Source organism: Hyperoodon ampullatus (genome assembly GCF_949752795.1).
Source record: "Hyperoodon ampullatus genome assembly, chromosome: 11".
In the NCBI taxonomy this organism is placed as follows: Eukaryota; Metazoa; Chordata; class Mammalia; order Artiodactyla; family Ziphiidae; genus Hyperoodon; species Hyperoodon ampullatus.
This window is the reverse complement of record NC_136924.1, coordinates 27,493,671-27,512,057: the sequence shown is the minus strand read 5'-3', so window position 1 is coordinate 27,512,057 and position 18,387 is coordinate 27,493,671. Positions and strand designations below refer to the sequence as shown.

At 41.4% G+C, this 18,387-nt stretch overlaps 1 protein-coding gene across 1 annotated transcript in view; it reads right to left on the bottom strand.

The window, feature by feature from the left end:
* The window catches only part of TXNRD1 (thioredoxin reductase 1), a 45,353-nt gene extending 27,615 nt beyond the window's left edge, over positions 1 to 17,738 (bottom strand). The window contains exons 1-6 of the mRNA XM_079714248.1: positions 17,637 to 17,738; positions 16,093 to 16,165; positions 14,188 to 14,307; positions 6,404 to 6,546; positions 5,879 to 5,994; positions 1,301 to 1,526 (exon numbers count right to left, since the gene is read on the bottom strand). Of these exons, the coding sequence (XP_079570374.1) occupies positions 1,301 to 1,526; positions 5,879 to 5,994; positions 6,404 to 6,546; positions 14,188 to 14,307; positions 16,093 to 16,165; positions 17,637 to 17,723 (765 nt within the window). The 5' untranslated portion in view covers positions 17,724 to 17,738. The remainder of the gene's footprint in view (positions 1 to 1,300; positions 1,527 to 5,878; positions 5,995 to 6,403; positions 6,547 to 14,187; positions 14,308 to 16,092; positions 16,166 to 17,636) is intronic.
* Between the last annotated feature and the right edge of the window lie 649 nt (positions 17,739 to 18,387).

The window sequence follows — 18,387 nt, the reverse complement described above, 5'->3', positions numbered from 1 at the left end:
CCTCATTCAGTTCTGTGTTCCAGTCAGGACTTTCCTGTAACTAGCACATTTTCTGCCTTTAGAACAATTTCATTCCCCATGGCCTTTTTGCACATGCTATATTCTTGCCTAAAATGCATTCTCTCTCCCTTCTCTTCACAGAAGGCTTCATCCACTGGGTCACTTTATAATACAGCCAGCGTTCACCACCTGCCTACAGGGATCAGGGACACCCTGGTAACCCCAGCAAGATATTAGGTACACTGACACAAGCTTATTTCACTAGGTACAGTCCACCACATTCTCAAAGGGCCTACAATGCCCAAAATGTTAAGATATTATAAAGGAAGATGCCACTTTTCTATCAGTATAGCATATACATACAGCTGTCGTTTTCTAATCATCGTCGTAATGCTAACGCAATCTTCATGAGAACTCTAAGATAGGTGCTATCAATTATCATCATTTTACAGAAGAAACTGAGGCCCAGAGAAGTTAAGTAATTCTCTCAGAATCATAATAGCAAGAAACTGGGAGAACAGCATTTGAACCCAAGTCATTCTGATCCCCATGCTCATCAAGAGATTATCAGCATCAAGAGATTCAAGGTCCCACAAAAAACCTAAGTTATTAACCCATTAAGCAGTTTTTAAAATGACAGCTAAAATTCCTTAATTTTAACAAAACGGTCCCATCCTTACTTGCCCTAAAGGAAACTGTTACTTTGAGATATGCAAAGTGGTAGATTTTGCCACTCTTATGTATCAAAACATTTGTGGTAATGTTAACAAGTCTCAAATATAACTTGGCATATTACTCAGCATTTTCAAAAGAAGATTAAATGAGCAAAAAAGGCCAGCCCACATAACAAAATTAGATAATCATTTCCAGGGAGGCCAGAATAATATAGTGCAACTGTGGACTATACTGTATACAAAGTAGAAATGTCTTTTGAAAGAAAAAAAAAAAATCAGTCATCTTAAACTCTTATTTAAATAACTGGTATGTAAAAGAAACAAGTATAATAGAGCAAAGATAATAAAATAATGGAATGCATAAAGGAAAGCATTAAGCAGAAGAGAACTAATAAAGGTGGTAAAGTTGAGAAGGGAAGGAAATTATTAATCTGCAAACAAGAACAAAGCTATTTAGGTGGTAGGAAGGTACCAGTTTATACACCTAAATCACACAAGTTGAGGAATTACAGCATTCCCAATGGTTTATAATGCTGAAAGGGGCTTCTATCACTCACCCCCAACTCTCTTCTCTTGTCTTTTAACATGAGTATAGAATCAACAAACATATAGGCAACCCCACTTACTTTTATTGGTACAAACTGTCTTATAAACTTGATACCATGTTCTTCCATATGTTCACCGATTTTGTTGGCCATGTCCTGGTCAAATCCTCTTAGAAGAATGGACCGTACCATAACAGTGACATCTAAACCAATGCCAGCAAGAAATCCAGCACATTCCAAAGCAACGTAGGATGCTCCAACCACCAGGGTCTTACCCGGGCAATAGGGTAAAGAGAACAGATCATCACTGAAAAAAAAATTTTTTTTTTAAAAGGAAGAAAAGAAAGAAGAGAAAAAATGTTCATATGTGAATAATGACCATATCAAAGTAGACCTTTTTACTTTCCCAAGAACAAGACACTTTTAAGATTAAAAACATTCAATTAGCTACACACATAATATTTGAGAAGTTTTTATAAGGTCTTCGACACTCTCCTTTCTTGCCACTTAGCTGCTCTGGGAGCAGCTCGAGCTACCGTGGCTGAGCACAGTAAACCATACAACTCTGACATTAGCCCAACTCCCAGTCAAACAAATTTATTCTGTACTATCCAGAATAATTCTCCACTTACATGTTTACAACCATACATTTATTTATTTATTTTTTTAATTAGTTTCTGCTTTATAACAAAGTGAATCAGTCATACATATACATCTGTTCCCACATCCCTTCCCTCATGCATCTCCCTCCCTCCCACCCTCCCCATCCCACCCCTCCAGGCAGTCACAAAGCACCCAGCTGATCTCCCTGTGCTCTGTGGCTGCTTCCCACTATCTATCTACCTTACGTTTGGTAGTGTATATATATCCATGCCTCTCTTTCGCTTTGTCACAGCTTACCCTTCCCCCTCCCCATATCCTCAAGTCCATTCTCAAGTAGGTCTGTGTCTTTATTTCTGTCTTACCCCTATGTTCTTCATGACATTTTTTTTCTTAAATTCCATATATATGTGTCAGCATACGGTATTTGTCTTTCTCTTTCTGACTTACTTCACTCTGTATGACAGACTCTAGGTCCATCCACCTCATTACAAATAGCTCAATTTCATTTCTTTTTATGGCTGAGTAATATTCCATTGTATATATGTGCCACATCTTCTTTACCCATTCATCCGATGATGGACACTTAGGTTGTTTCCATCTCCGGGCTATTGTAAATAGGGCTGCTATGAACATTTTGGTACATGTCTCTTTTTGAATTATGGTTTTCTCAGGGTATATGCCCAGTAGTGGGATTGCTGGGTCATATGGTAGTTCTATTTGTAGTTTTTTAAGGAACCTCCATACCGTTCTCCATAGTGGCTGTACCAATTCACATTCCCACCAGCAGTGCAAGAGGGTTCCCTTTTTTCCACACCCTCTCCAGCATTTATTGTTTCTAGATTTTTTGATGATGGCCATTCTGACTGGTGTAAGATGATATCTCATTGTAGTTTTGATTTGCATTTCTCTAATGAGTAAAGATGTTGAGCATCCTTTCATGTGTTTGTTGGCAGTCTGTATATCTTCTGTGGAGAAATGTCTATTTAGGTCTTCTGCCCATTTTTGGATTGGGTTGTTTGTTTTTTTGTTATTGAGCTGCATGAGCTGCTTATAAATTTTGGAGATTAATCCTTTGTCAGTTGCTTCATTTGCAAATATTTTCTCCCATTCTGAGGGTTGTCTTTTGGTCTTGTTTATGGTTTCCTGTGCTGTGCAAAAGCTTTTAAGTTTCATTAGGTCCCATGTGTTTATTTTTGTTTTTATTTCCATTTCTCTAGGAAGTGGGTCAAAAAGGATCTTGCTGTGATTTATGTCATAGAGTGTTCTGCCTATGTTTTCCTCTAAGAGTTTGATAGTTTCTGGCCTTACATTTAGGTCTTTAATCCATTTTGAGCTTATTTTTGTGTATGGTGTTAGGGAGTGATCTAATCTCATACTTTTACATGTCCCTATCCAGTTTTCCCAGCACCACTTATTGAAGAGACTGTCCTTTCTCCACTGTACATTCCTGCCTCCTTTATCAAAGATAAGGTGACCATATGTCCGTGGGTTTATCTCTGGGCTTTCTATCCTGTTCCATTGATCTATCTTTCTGTTTTTGTGCCAGTACCATACTGTCTTGATTACTGTAGCTTTGTAGTATAGTCTGAAGTCAGGGAGCCTGATTCCTCCAGCTCCATTTTTCGTTCTCAAGATTGCTTTGGCTATTCGGGGTCTTTTGTGTTTCCATACAAATTGTGAAATTTTTTGTTCTAGTTCTGTGAAAAATGCCAGTGGTAGTTTGATAGGGATTGCATTGAATCTGTAGATTGCTTTGGGTAGTAGAGTCATTTTCACAATGTTGATTCTTCCAATCCAAGAACATGGTACATCTCTCCATCTATTTGTATCATCTTTAATTTCTTTCATCAGTGTCTTATAATTTTCTGCATGCAGGTCTTTTGTCTCCTTAGGTAGGTTTATTCCTAGATATTTTATTCTTTTTGTTGCAATGGTAAATGGGAGTGTTTCCTTGATTTCACTTTCAGATTTTTCATCATTAGTATATAGGAATGCCACAGATTTCTGTGCATTAATTTTGTATCCTGCCACTTTACCAAATTCATTGATTAGCTCTAGTAGTTTTCTGGTAGCATCTTTAGGATTCTCTATGTATAGTATCATGTCATCTGCAAACAGTGACAGCTTTACTTCTTCTTTTCCAATTTGGATTCCTTTTATTTCCTTTTCTTCTCTGATTGCTGTGGCTAAAACTTCCAAAACTATGTTGAATAAGAGTGGTGAGAGTGGGCAACCTTGTCTTGTTCCTGATTTCAGTGGAAATGGTTTCAGTTTTTCACCATTGAGCACGATGCTGGCTGTGGGTTTGTCATATATGGCCTTTATTATGTTGAGGAAAGTTCCCTCTATGCCTACTTTCTGCAGGGTTTTTATCATAAATGGGTGTTGAATTTTGTCGAAAGCTTTCTCTGCATCTATTGAGATGATCATATGGTTTTTCTCCTTCAACTTGTTAATATGGTGTATCACGTTGATTGATTTGCGTATATTGAAGAATCCCTGCATTCCTGGAATAAACCCCACTTGATCATGGTGTATGATCCTTTTAATGTGCTTACAACCATACATTTGCAAACCCAAACTCCCACCCTCCTCCCACCACTCAGCTCTCCCTGAGGTGCAAACCCGGTGTTACTTCCCCTCACCTACAACACCAATTATCAAGCGGGGGAGAGAGGGACTTCCCTGCTGGTCCAGCGGTTAAGACTCCACGCTCCCAATGCAGGGGGACCGGGTTCGATCCCTGGTCAGGGAACTAGATCCCGCATGCCGCATCTAAAAGATCCCACGTGCAGCAACTAAGACCCAGCACAGCCAAATAAATAAATAAATATTAAAAAAAAAAAAAAAAAAGAAGAAGGAGCTTCCCTGGTGGCGCAGTGGTTGAGAGTCCGCCTGCCGATGCAGGGGACATGGGTTTGTGCCCTGGTCTGGGAAGATCCCACATGCCGCGGAGTGGCTGGGCCTGTGAGCCATGGCCGCTGAGCCTGCACATCGGGAGCCTGTGCTCCACAACAGGAGAGGCCACAACAGTGAGAGGCCTGCGTACCACAAAAAAAAAAAAAAAAAAAAGAGTGGGGAGAGGGGTGGGGAAAAACTTTCAACATATGGGTTTTATAATATGAAAACCAACTATAAAAAGTAAAACCTGACAGAATCTTCTAGCTGAGTGAGGAAGATACAAGACATAAGAGATCATAAAAGCATTGTTGGGAGATGAGTTTTTTAAAGTATGAGAAGGGAGCCCATCCAAGGCAGCAATGACAAGAGTTGGCATCTGAGCTGCCCCCGATGAGGCTCAAAGGATAAACTCCTATTATAAAAAAAAGAAAAAGAAAAAGAAAAAAAAAGGCTGAAAACAAGTAATTTATAACACACCATCAGAAAACCAGAAACTCCTGGGCAAAAAGCATCCAAGAAGACATACTTATCAACAATGTCTTAATGCTTCATAATTCAAAACTCCTGAACAATAATGCCACCAGTATTATATCACTTGATGGACAAAAATAAACCACACAGCAAAACCTTCTTGCTTGACTCACTGATTTCAGAAGGTCCCTCTACACTGACAATGCAACCATACAAATGGCAAAGAGTAAGGAAAAACTAGGATTTGAGAACTCTAAATGGCCTACTATCCCCTAATTTTTTTAGTATCTACAGAAAGGTAATATGTGATTCTAGTTTTGAAAAAACAAAAACAAACGTATCTATCAATTATTTTATAAAATGTGAAATCCATCTGGTTTTATATAGTATACACGTATAATATATACTCACACAAATATAAATTTTAAATATAAATATCGTAAGCATGTATCTTTATGTTAGCAGCAATATTAACTCTTGGTGATAAGATGACCAATGTTTATAGTTCTGAATTTTTTTAATGTTCTCTGGTTTAAAATAGTTTTTCCTTTCTCTTTTTCCTAATTCCCTGTCCCTATGGACAAAAATGTGGTGGAAAAACTAAGTTTCAGGAAAAGGATTAAATGTATTTGAAGAAAAAAGAAAAAGCATAAATCCCCTTTTCTCCCTGCAGTTTGTCCTTACCTGCTGATGCAGTATTCTTTGTCACCAGGGATACCCAAATAACGTGGCCTTTCACCAGTGGCAATGAGAAATCTCTCTGCAGAATAAATCTTCTCTTTGCCTTTGTTGTTTGTTGCCTACGAAGGAACCAATATATCAATTTTTAATAAATTATTATCCTTTAGAATTGTAAACATAATTAAAAAGGCTGTTTTACCACACTGCCCAATTTGATCCTCATAAAAATTTGCTAATGCAGTAAGAAAGAGATACTAAGACTCTGAGTAGTTAAGGGATCGCTCAAAGTCCCAATGCCAGGAGGCGACAGAGCCAAGACTCAAATCCAGCTCATGTGGCCCCAAGTCCAGATTACCCTTTACTACACCACAGAGAAAGTCCCTAAGAAGTGACTGCAAAATCACCAAACTGGATGGTCTGGGTCACAGTGGCTATCACTTTTATTAGGAAAATCACCTTCTCTTTTCCTCCCCCAACAAAAGCTTAAAAACACACCAAAAACAGCTACTTATGCTGTCACATGGTTACCTTAATCCTATGAGGCCCAACAAACTGCCCGTACGCATTCTCATAGATGACCTTTTTCTCCCGCAGAGCCACACGGTAGCCCCAGTTCAGAGAGCCAATGTGACTCTGGACAGCTTCTGTCATTCTCTCCCAGTCATGTTTCACTGCACGAGAAGGTAAGACAAAATGTTTAGCTTTTCTGCTGCCACCTGGTAAATATCATTTCCCAGTTAACGGGCAAGTCCTTCATTTCAAGCACATAAACAACCTTTTCAACTTCAAATATTTTTCCCTTTTAGAAAACTACCATACAGTTAAATAGTGCAGAATCCCTGGCAATTCTTAAGACTAAAATAACCATACCCAAAGTTTTTTCTTCTTTATCTAGAAATGAATGGGAATTGTACCTTGGACTGTGAACACTGACTGCTGGGGTAACAAGGTACTTAGGTTCTTGAGAACCTAAGATTCCTAAGATTCTGAATGTGTAACAATCTCTAAGAGATTCTGATGTAGCCAGGTTTGGAGTTACCAAACTGGTTAACAGTGTCTAGACCAGGGGGCTGGCAAACTAAGGCGCCACCAGCCAAATTCAGCCAATCACCTTTTCTGTAAATAAAGCTTTACTGAAATCCAGCCACGATCATTTATTTCCATATTGTCTAGGGCCGCCTTCATGCTGCGGCTGCAGAGGTGAGCAACTGGGACATAGGCCAGATGGCCCACAAAGCCTAAAATATTTACTATCTGGCCCTTTACAGAAAAAGTTTGCTGATCCCTGGTCTAGACAGAGAAGTTTAAGAGCCTGCCTCACTGCCTCCCAAACTTCCCATCTCACCAAAGAAAGGAAGAGTCTTAAAATTCTACCATAAAATGAATCCTTTGAGCCAAGGCACTAATATAATATTAAATTTCAATGGATAAAAATCAATCCTGTCATTCATTCATTACTAACTTCAACAATGACGATGGAAAAAAAAAATAAGATACGGGTAAAATATACTCTGGTGGTAGAAGAAGGCAGGTTCTGGGGAAGCTGTGGTTTGGAAGGAAGGAGAAGAGAATCAACATGCATTGAAAGCCTCTGTCACAGAAATGAGCGTCTGAGTCTTAGAGTCAGGGCTAAATAAGTAGCTTGGTCAGGCAGGAAGTGATGCAATCAATTCTATGAGTACCAGTGGCCAGCCTCTGACGTAGGAATGACAGCACAGAAATTGGCCTGTGGCCTCCCAGAGCACAGATGATAAAGATTCAATTAATAGAACCATAAACTGTCAGAACTGGAGCAAACCTTCAGAGATCAGTTCAGTTGGGGAGGAAAAAAAAGGGACCTTGGAGGCCACTGTGGTCACGAGGCCAGGAGGATTACGTACTGGGGCGTGAGGGATTCTGCAGGGAGCCTCAACCAGCCTGTCCATCCGGCGTCCGTCCACCACCACTATAAAAAGAGGAGGCAGGACTCACTGTTTCCCCACCAGGAATGGAACACAATAGTGTAACTCGCTCCCACTTGCCGATCAACTAGCTGCAACAATTACCAACATTTTACCAATCTCATTACATATACGTCTTTTTACTAAAATATTTTAAGCAAATCCCAGACATCATTTTTGGTGGTGGCTTTGGCTGTCCCTGTGAATTAGGGATGCCCAAGGGCCAGTGATGCTAACTACCCTCTGCTATAGTTCCTTACAATTAGGAACTGTCCAGCACAATGTGCCAATAAAGCCCCGGAGAAACAACAATGAGATCAAAGGCAGGATTAATTTCTGAAACTTCACAGTGGTAGAAGTACTAAGTGGATTCTACTCTGCTAATCCTACAGGAGATACCATACTCTAAAAGAAGACACAGTTGGGGGGCTTCCCTGGTGGCGCAGTGGTTGAGAGTCCGCCTGCCGATGCAGGGGACACGGGTTCATGCCCTGGTCCGGGAGGATCCCACATGCCGCGGAGCGGCTGGTCCCATGAGCCATGGCTGCTGAGCCTACGCGTCCGGAGCCTGTGCTCCGCAACAGGAGAGGCCACAACAGTGAGAGGCCCACATATAGCAAAAAAAAAAAAAAAAAAGAAGACACAGTTGGGACTAAATAATAGTACCAATAAATTATTTCAATGACAGACATTCAAATTCAATGATCAGACCTAAATCAACCTTAATTCTGTTGTTAAAGCCTTCCTTTGTAACTGTCAGGCCCCATCTGATTTCCAAACTCCTTAAACCCCCTTTCTCTACCAAAGTTCCTTCATCCTCTGGTACAGTAGGCAGGCACCAATCTCTAGTGTGGTTATGCTCAGGCAGAAGAAATTTAAAAACTGCAGCCTACTAGTGGTTAAGAATACGCCTGCCAGGGACTTCCCTGGTGGCACAGTGGCTGGGAGTCCGCCTGCCAGTGCAGGGGACACGGGTTCGAGCCCTGGTCCAGGAAGATCTCACATGCCACAGAGGAACAAAGCCTGTGCGCCACAACTACTGAACCTGTGGCTCTAGAGCCCGAGAGCCACAGCTACTGAAGCCCACGCACCTAGAGCCCGTGCTCCACAAGGAAGAGAAGCCACCGCAATGAGAAGTCTGCACACCACAACGAAGAGCAGCCCCCACTCGCCACAACTAGAGAAAGCCCGCACGCAGCAACAAAGACCCAATGCTGCCAAAAATAAATAAATAAATAAATAAATAGATTTAAAAAAATAAAAGCTGCAGCCCACCAGTTTAGGATTTAGCACCAAGGTACTCTACCTGCTCCTATAGTCCTGGGTCTTGCATTCCATTCTGAGAACTGAGTTTCTGTCTTATAAAATCCAAATTCCTACTTTACATCCTGCTGGTGGTAACTGGATCCTTGTTGGACTGATTACATGCCCAGAACCCCAGTTCTCTAGGGCTGCCCTGCCTTCCAGTAATGCCCCAAGTCCACTGCCTTCCTGCATTCCCAAATACCACCTGGACGCTCCCCAACCCCACTCAGCCCATCCGCTGGCATGGCCCAGCATTTCCCCTAGGCCTCCTGACTCCGCTGCTTGGTCTACCAGCTGTAATCCAATGCCGAGCTTCTGCGATGCGGATTCTAGCTGGTGAGGCAGGACCTGTATCTCACCTGGGTGTGCCCTTACGCCCACCTCAGCAACTGGGTCTTAAAGCCAACTCTCGGATGCTCCTGACTCGCCCCCATCCTACTGTACACCCCTGGGTTCGACAATACTAATCAAACTAACAGAGCTACTAGCATCCTTACATCTTCGCCGCACCTGCTCACTTGCACCTCAAAGTCCCTGAAGGGGCACAAATTCCTTCCACTATATACACGGGAAATGAAGGATGGGTGACCTGCCCAGGGCCACACATAAACTCATGGCAGCACAGACACACTGTACGTGAACCCTCAGGTGTGTGGTAGGAGAATACGTACATCCAGAAATTCTGCAAGCCCCCAACTGCAAACCAATGACCTTGCTTTCTCTGTAATGACAATGGGATCCTAAAACTTCACAAACGCTTAATTTTTTTAAAGGCACACTTAATTCCTGAGCACAAGAGAACTCAAACAGATAAATCTGAAAAAATATGAAGCCAATAAATCTTTCAGAAAGTTCCGATTCATCCAGTTTACATGACTGAGCTCACTGAATTCTTTTCTCAGCACAGTCTCAGCTTGGAGCTTTTAGGAAAAGAGCAGATCACAGGCTGAGTCCTGGATATGTCACCCCCCCACCCCAACCCCATCACCAGGCAGATTCAGCTGTGCTGCCTGGTCCAGGTCCAAAGGGCCCTTCCTCCTTCACCACGCTCAGAGCTATTTGCAGTGTCAGAGAGGACAGTCTTCCAAGAAAACGGGAGTGTTGTTCTTTGGTCCAGGACATGAGACTAGATGTGTTTCTTTCTCAAAAATGCAAAATAAGCCTTCATGCTTCATCTCTTGGGAACACGGACCAGCAGCCTCTAGGGGTTTCTCATCTGAAAAATACACCTCCAAGTTTCTTTCTTCCTCGAAGATCTAATGACAAAGTAATGTTTGTCTAAATCCACCGTATTCTTCACCACAAGCATTTTAGCACAAAAGGAGGGAGGCAACGACTGCTCTCCCGGTGGGGGGCTTCCTCTCCCTCGGTATTGGTCCTGGCAGGCACAGCAAGCCATTCCCGTGATGCCCACCTGTGGTTCCCACAGCCAGGCCACAGCTTGCTCCTGAGGCTTAATGAGAAAAGCTGAAGATGACAATAAGCAAACCACCAGGCTTCCATTTAGGAAGAGTGAAGGGATTTAAACGGCAGGCACAGCTCTTCAAACAGCTCTCGTCAAAGACTCTGGGATTGCTGCTGCTGACAAAGGCGTACAAGGGGTGGGAGGTATACAAAGTTATATATTTCTACCTTAAAATCTGGAAAAGGGGAAGAAACACCAAAGAGCTAAAACTGCTAAATTAGTTGAATAAATAATTTCTGTAGGGATAGAAAAATAAGTGAACCAACCACTTGATTTAGTTCAAATTTTAAAGCCCCACGGAATTCAGGAGCTTCTGTTGGTTTTAATGTGCAGATCTGGACTGTGCTGGTAGTGGCGTCTTTATTGCCTCGTCTTTGTACACTTATTAGTTCCTTATCATGTAATTTAGAAATAAATTCAACATAAATAAGTAAAGGAGTTATTATTGTTACGTGACAGTTACCTATATATTCTTTTGCTGGAAAGAAGGTTTGTCAATTCATCAAGTTATATTTTACCACCCACCTGATTCTGAATTTATTAGAATTATACTTTGTTGACCCTGTTAATAAAGTTCATTCGGCACACGCCTATACTTATCTCTTAAAGATTCTAAAGACCCATTATATGTACTTTCCCACATTTCTCACCAAACTAAGTATTCTGTTCCACCTACTTCATTTTTCATAAGAGCTGACAGTTTAAAGCTAACATCCACTACTTCTACATACCAATTTGAGTACTAGACCTTATATGAATGAATAACATTTTCATGACTCTGAGTTATAGCTCTCCAGAACTGTTACTGATCAAGATTTAAGGGCCAGTGGCATTCACTATGAAGAAGACACTATATGGAAATTATTACCGCACAATTCAAAATTTGCTTGGAACAACCTTACTTTTCCAAACAAATACTAGACTTTTTCAGATTAGTATTCTTGTTACATGTCCTTCTCTTTAAGAGGGAAATAAACTGTTCAAATATACAACTTCCTGTAAGATCCACAAATGTTTTCTACATCCCATTAAACCAAGAGCCAAGAAAAGTGCTTGGCGGAGTCTGCTCCAATCTACTGACGTTCTCAATATGGAAGAGTTACAAGAAGCAAGTCCAGGAGGAAGGGACACAAACTAACATTCACTGAGTGGCAGCTATTTTAATCACGCTGTTGAATTTAATCCTCACCACACAGGTAGTACATAGCAGAGTCAGCACTAGTGCCCAAGTCTGTCTATGCCAACAACCTGCACTTTAATGGGGCAAAGGAAGGATCTTAACCCTAGGTGCTCTGGGGAAAGAAGTCTCACTGAGAATACTGGTAGAAAAGAGTACGTGTGGAATGATGGGGCTGGGAGGGATCACAGATCCTATGAGAGTGGTTAGAAAATAAAATGAGTGGTTCTTAGGTTTTCCTCCCAAAGACCCAGAGGAGTATGGCCTACAGACCACATATAGAACTTGCCCCTTTTGGGGGGACCATGGTGAGGAGAGGTAAACACAGAGCCACGTCAAAAGCTCGGAAAGTACCTGCCCCTACAACAGCTCCTAAAACTGTGGTCCTACAAAGGAGTTGCCACTGAAGCCACGAGGGCTTAAAGAACACCACTTGTGTACACTCCATCTGCTGTGAAGTCAGAAAGGCTTCAGTCTAAACCTTAGTGCTGCCAATTTCTCAGCTATGCCGTGGGCGCACTACTCCACCCCCTAGAGCTTCCGTCTCCTCGTCTGCCAAATGGAACAATGGGATCTCCCTCCAGGGACAGCAGGCTTACATGTGTACTGGAATAAGATGGAATGGAGAATAAAGAGGAAAATGAGATGATCTGACTTTAATCACGACTCCTGTCCTGCACGATCTCGATGAATCCATAAGGCTGGCAGGAGGCTGAGGTGGGTAGTGGGGAAAGATGGTAGCTTCCTTTCTGCTACAGCTATGGTCTTTATCTCCTCTCTCCATTTTCTTCCCGCTACTATCCCAACAATCACAAAACCTCTGTTCCAACTTGCCCTCAGCACAACTGTGCAGCTCCCTAAGCTGCTCCACGTTCCTCCTCCTACCCTTGTCCCAAACCACCCAGGGTGTTCAGCCCACAGCAAATGTCCTCGTTTATGTTCCCCACATGCTCCCTGCTCTAGAGATGCCAGGGTATTTACTATTCTTCAAATATGTACCTCGTTCCTTCACTGTCTAAATGAACTGACCTTCCCCTCCTCTGCTGGCTATCAAGGACACAACATCTAAAAAATCATCTCCAGTCACCTCTTAAATCATTTACCAATCCCACCTCCGGGCTCCCAGGTACTTATTTGGTACATCAATGATAACAAAACCTTGTACCTACAGATCTGTGTTATTTATCTCTGTATTTCCCCAACACAGACTCAAGTACAAAGAGTGAGCACTCGACAGTAATATTATATAACTTCACTAGTAGGATTTCTAAGTCTACTAAAAAATCTAATACATTAACTGAAGGGAGATTCTGTTGTTAACTGGGTAGTACATTGATAGTAGGCTCCCAGGAAGGGAAAAAGTGGATCAACAGGAGACTCAGTTGGGCATTCAGACACGGGAGTAAATAACTTGGGAGGTGCGGGGGGGTAGAGGTGAAAACCAGAGGTGGACCATCAGCAGATGAAGTGTTAACTTCATGTTCCAGAGGTCAAGAGTCTGCTCAACTGCCTTTTTGTTAGGCAAGGGGAAAGGACACGGAGCATGGCACCTTAGAACCCAATAACGAAACTCTCAGTACCAGCCTCGGGCCTCCAAAGGTCACAGGCAGAAAGCAGCCTTCTAAGGGTCTGAGGAAAGAGATATGACCCCAGCATAAGAAAACTTCAAGTAAAAGCATCAACAAAGGAAGCATGACTAGGTTTGAGTAAGAGCAAAAATTTTCAAAGCATGTGTGTATACCTTTTACATATGGGTATCTAATAACTGTTAATTAAAACTCAGAAAAAGCCACAAAACAATTTACCCTAGCTGCTGGCTAGAAGATTTTCCCTTGAATGTCCCCTCAGAACTAAAATCAGATAAGGGTTGGAGTCTCACTCTTCAAGGACATAGTGACCTACGTAATTAATTAGCCAGGAAGCTGTGCTAGGCCTCATTTTATTCTTCTACAGATAATGTCATCTACACCCTTCTAAAGTCAACAGATTCCTCTTCAACTTTTCTAGGGTTTCTATGGTAGTCTAAATATTTTTAATCCAACAAAACCCCCTTCTCAACAAACAACTGCCCCAAATATCAGCTCATGGAACAGACTTTTCTGGTGAGAGAAAAATGTAATCCCTTCAAAGGAAAGCAAATGTAGTTTGCACTTCCTTAGGAAACTCTATATAATTATGAGAATTTATTTGAAAGAATTCTGGTTTCCTATTATAAAAAGGTACTCCAAGTGCAATATCTGTTCTTACCATACATAATAATAGCTACAGAGCTAACATGACACAGGATAACCGCAGTGATTTTATCCATTAAAAAAACAAACAACAGAAACGACTTCCGGGTTACTTGCTAGATGGATGGCACATTGCAAGATCCCAGCTCGAACCCCTCAGAAGCACAAACGGAAGAGCAGCTTCCCCCACATACCTACATCCTCGACGTTCCACCCATAGTTTCGAGAGTCTCTGAGGGCTTGTCCTAACAAAGCTGCTTGGTGCATCAGTTTTTTAGGTACGCAACCCACATTCACACATGTTCCTCCGAGACCTGCAACAACATTGAGAAATCAGTTTATAGCCTGTATTACAATCCTCCAAAGAAAAAGGGCAATGATTATTACTAACATCACAGAGGAGGAGATTTCCCTTCTATCCCTCTTGAGTTCTTGTGGTTGGACTAATAATAAATTTGACATAACAGATCCCCAGGAGAAAAAGAAAGAAATTTTAATTTGTGCACATGAAGGTTTCACAGAAATGGGACCTAAGAAGTAGCCAAAGCAGGGAGTTTTTATACTTTTTAGACAAAGAAACAATACATTTGTGAGAAATTGACAGGACAAAGAAACTTAGGTTTTGGGTGCCCAATTATTTAAGAATCTAAACAGAGTTTAGGCTTGGGACGAATTAAAGAGGTGACAGGTTTGTGTACAATAGGCTCCTCAGCCCCAAATTCCCTATCTTTTGTGAAAAGGCTGCCTCTCTACCCCCAGATGCAGGAAGTGCACCTTTCACGTGACTTATTTCCTGCTTTCAGAGACAAAAAGGAGAGCCAGAGTGTCCCTCCTGCACTGGCCATTTCTTAAGTAACTTTAATTCAAAATAATCAATATGCACTGTGCGTATTTTGGGGTGGCCTGCCCCAAGCACCAGTGCTATTCTATTAAACATCATAATTTATTTGCTTAATGTAGCCAACACTGTTTATATGAGTTTATTCCTAAGTCTCGTGACATTTCTAAGTTCAGAGAGCCTTATAGACCAAACACAGCAACATTACCCTAAAATGAAAATGAGCAGATTTCCCCAACTTCCACATACTTCAAAGATTCAAAATTAATTGACTGCTGATAAAAATGCCAGAAACTGAAGCCTTACTTTGTGCACAACCTTACACTTGCCACCAGCCCTGTGAGTAGAACTGATAAAGAGGTTGTTGAGCTGGGCGTGGCTGGACTGCAGTGGGCCTGGGACCACACAGAAAGTTTGGTGTATATGAGCATCTCTTTACGGAGGTGGTATACAGCCTTCGCTGATTCTCACCAAAGGATTCATGACACCACCACCCCACCCGCCCCCAAAATAAAGATTTAGTGCCCCTGAGTTTAAAGAACATGGTGATAACTTGTCTCTGTTAAGCAGGTGGGGAGGTAGCCAAAATGGCATGAGTAAGACTGCAAGATGGCAGTGGACTCCACAGCGAAGGAAATCGAAGCCCTCTCAGGAGAATGCTAGCCGAGTGTCATTACGGAGTGTGAGCTCCACAGGCCAGAGGGACTACACCCAGCACCAGAACAGTGCCCGACACAGAAGTGACACCTTCACAAATATTTGATGAATGAATTAGAAATTGTGACACAGTCTTATCCAGACTTCCTGCTTCTTCTTGCCTCCTTCTAATTTGAAGCAGCTGAGTCATCTTGATAAAACTTACCTATTTCAACATTTAACTGCAGTCCATTTTAACTTAGCACAAGTGAAAGACTTCCATGTTTTAGGGTTTTTTTTCCCTTATTTAATTTTTAATTTTTTTTTTTTTTCGGTACGCGGGCCTCTCACTGTTGTGGCCTCTCCCGTTGCGGAGCACAGGCTCCGGATGCGCAGGCTCAGCGGCCATGGCTCACGGGCCCAGCCGCTCCGCGGCATATGGGATCCTCCCGGACCGGGGCACGAACCCGTATCCCCTGCATTGGCAGGCGGACTCTCAACCGCTGCGCCACCAGGGAGGCCCTAATTTTTAATTTTAAAATTGGACTTTAGGGGCCATTTAAACCAATGGCCAGGGAAAAACCTGCTCCTACAAAGTCACTTCTAAGGTATTTTAAAAGCCTACCCCATCTAGTTCCAAGAGGGGTTGGAGTGACAAAATCCAGGACCATCACCTTCTTGTTATATTGGGCTGCCTCCTGGAAAACAAAATTATTAAAATGAGTTGGAATGGTTAACATGGTGGACTGGAAATGGGCTGTTGAAAACCCGTGCTATTTTTACTAAGCTATAATGCCTAAAGCATAACCAATCATTAATACCTGAGAATTTCATATACCAAAACGATTAGTGCAACTCCAAGGTAAAAGTTAAGCAATACTTAGTCATAAGGGTAGCTTTAAAGAATATGCAGATTACAGTTGCAGAACTGTCAGAGTCAGCTGGAATCCCTAGAATCCTCTTATGTAATTCCAGCCAAATGATAATAAATTAAGCAATAATCTGAAAAATATGTGGCCATTTCTAAGCAAGTGGTAAACAGGCAGTAAAACAGATATACTGATAGTCTACAATCCTTGATTCAACCTGTATCCAGTAAGACAATATTTTTATAAGTACTTCGAAGTTTTATCTACTTCAGTTTCTAAACAGAATACTGGAAAAGTTTTTCTTCTGAAATTGTCAGATTTCCTAAAATGTTCATGTGAAGAACCAATGGAGAAGTTGATCATCTCTATAAGGTTTCCGAATCTATTTTAGGGGAGTGACAACAACCATCACAAGTTCATTTTGCAGAGTATCCTTTATCTTTCTCAGAGAATAAGCTTTGTGTACTTGCAACTAGACCTCCAAAGATTATTTGAAAGGACTGAGTCTATGTGTCCTTCAAAGCCACCACCACTAGAATAAAAAAAAAATCTGAGATTACTCCTGAATCATTTACAGCAAAGCAATGCTTGATGCCAGACATTGGCCTGCTCCCAATTTGGACAGCTTCATCTGAATCGACCTTTACTGATTCATCACAAGCTACACCTTAGAGGAGGACAACTACCTACCTCATCTTTTAAAACAAGGTGATGGGGAACAATGACAGGCACAAGGGCCCCTCACACATGGAAAATGTATCTCAATACAGGGCCAGGAGCCGTACTCCTAATCTCCTGTATTTATACATCCTGTACTCCATCATCTCCAGGCCACAGAGTTAGTGGATACACTCTTACCTCATTTCATACACAGGGGAGGCAAAAACTTTTAGTAATTAAGCTTAAGAAATCCAACTGTTCTCCATCTTTCTATTGGGGAGGAGGTTCTGTGATTAGGGAAATCATCAAAGTGAAAACAACTAATAATTATTGTATTTATAAAGAATAAAAATATATTTATTTCTTTTCAAGCCATTTGCATGCAAACCCCTTATTATCTTAAAAAAAAAAATCAACCAAACTTAAAATGAATGAAAATTGTGTCCCAAAATACTGGCCCCAGTATTTTTATACAAAGAATATACAGCTGAACCTGGAAAAATGTCCTTAACGTTCCCTGCCCAAGTTAACGTATAAAACGTCACAAGAGTAGCTCAAACAAATTCCACAGGGAACCTGGAGAATGTATTCCGGGATGTGACTATTCTACCCATATCCCAGCACACACAAGAAGCCTTGCCTTAGCAGCTGCCAGTCCTCCTGAGCCCCCTCCAACGATGATGAGGTCATAGTCATAGGACTCGGGGAGATCCTCGGAGTCATTCATTTTCAGTAGATTTTGAAGTCTGCCCTCCTGATAAGCCTAAAGAAGAAAAACAATGGAAGTAAAAATAACTTAACTTAAAAGCAGCAACATCTGAAAAGTTTTGTGAAAAACCTTTCCTCAAAGAAAAGCAAAGGAAAAATATTGATTTACATCATAGCATGCAATGGAGATGTTCAACCTTCCTTCAAGTGGTCATCAGTAACCTGCTTTCTGTTAGGACTGTCCTAATGCATCTCCACATCACAGATAGCTACTCTGAAGTGTCCTCACAGTACACAAAACTAAGGCCTTGATGGTCCGACAAAATCAACTTAGACCTAAATTAAGTTTGATCAGCTCTTTTTTCCTAAAATTTTTAAACTAGGCTTTAAATCAGGTTTTAAAAACATCTGTACTATGTTTTTAATAGACCCAATACAATTTGGCAATCATTTTCACTTTCTAGTCAAGGGGAGAATAATGAGTAGGCTAAGGTCATGGATTAAGATAGGGACCTGGTAAATAGCAACTGAAACAGGTTAGCCAAATATTTAAAACTTTTTCTACATTGTTAGGTAAAGCGTAAAATCTAGAAATTCAGAACAAAATCACTAATTGACACTGACCTGAAAAAAAAGTTAAAAGTCCCTGCTTTCATAAGACATTTTAAATAAATGGGGAAAAA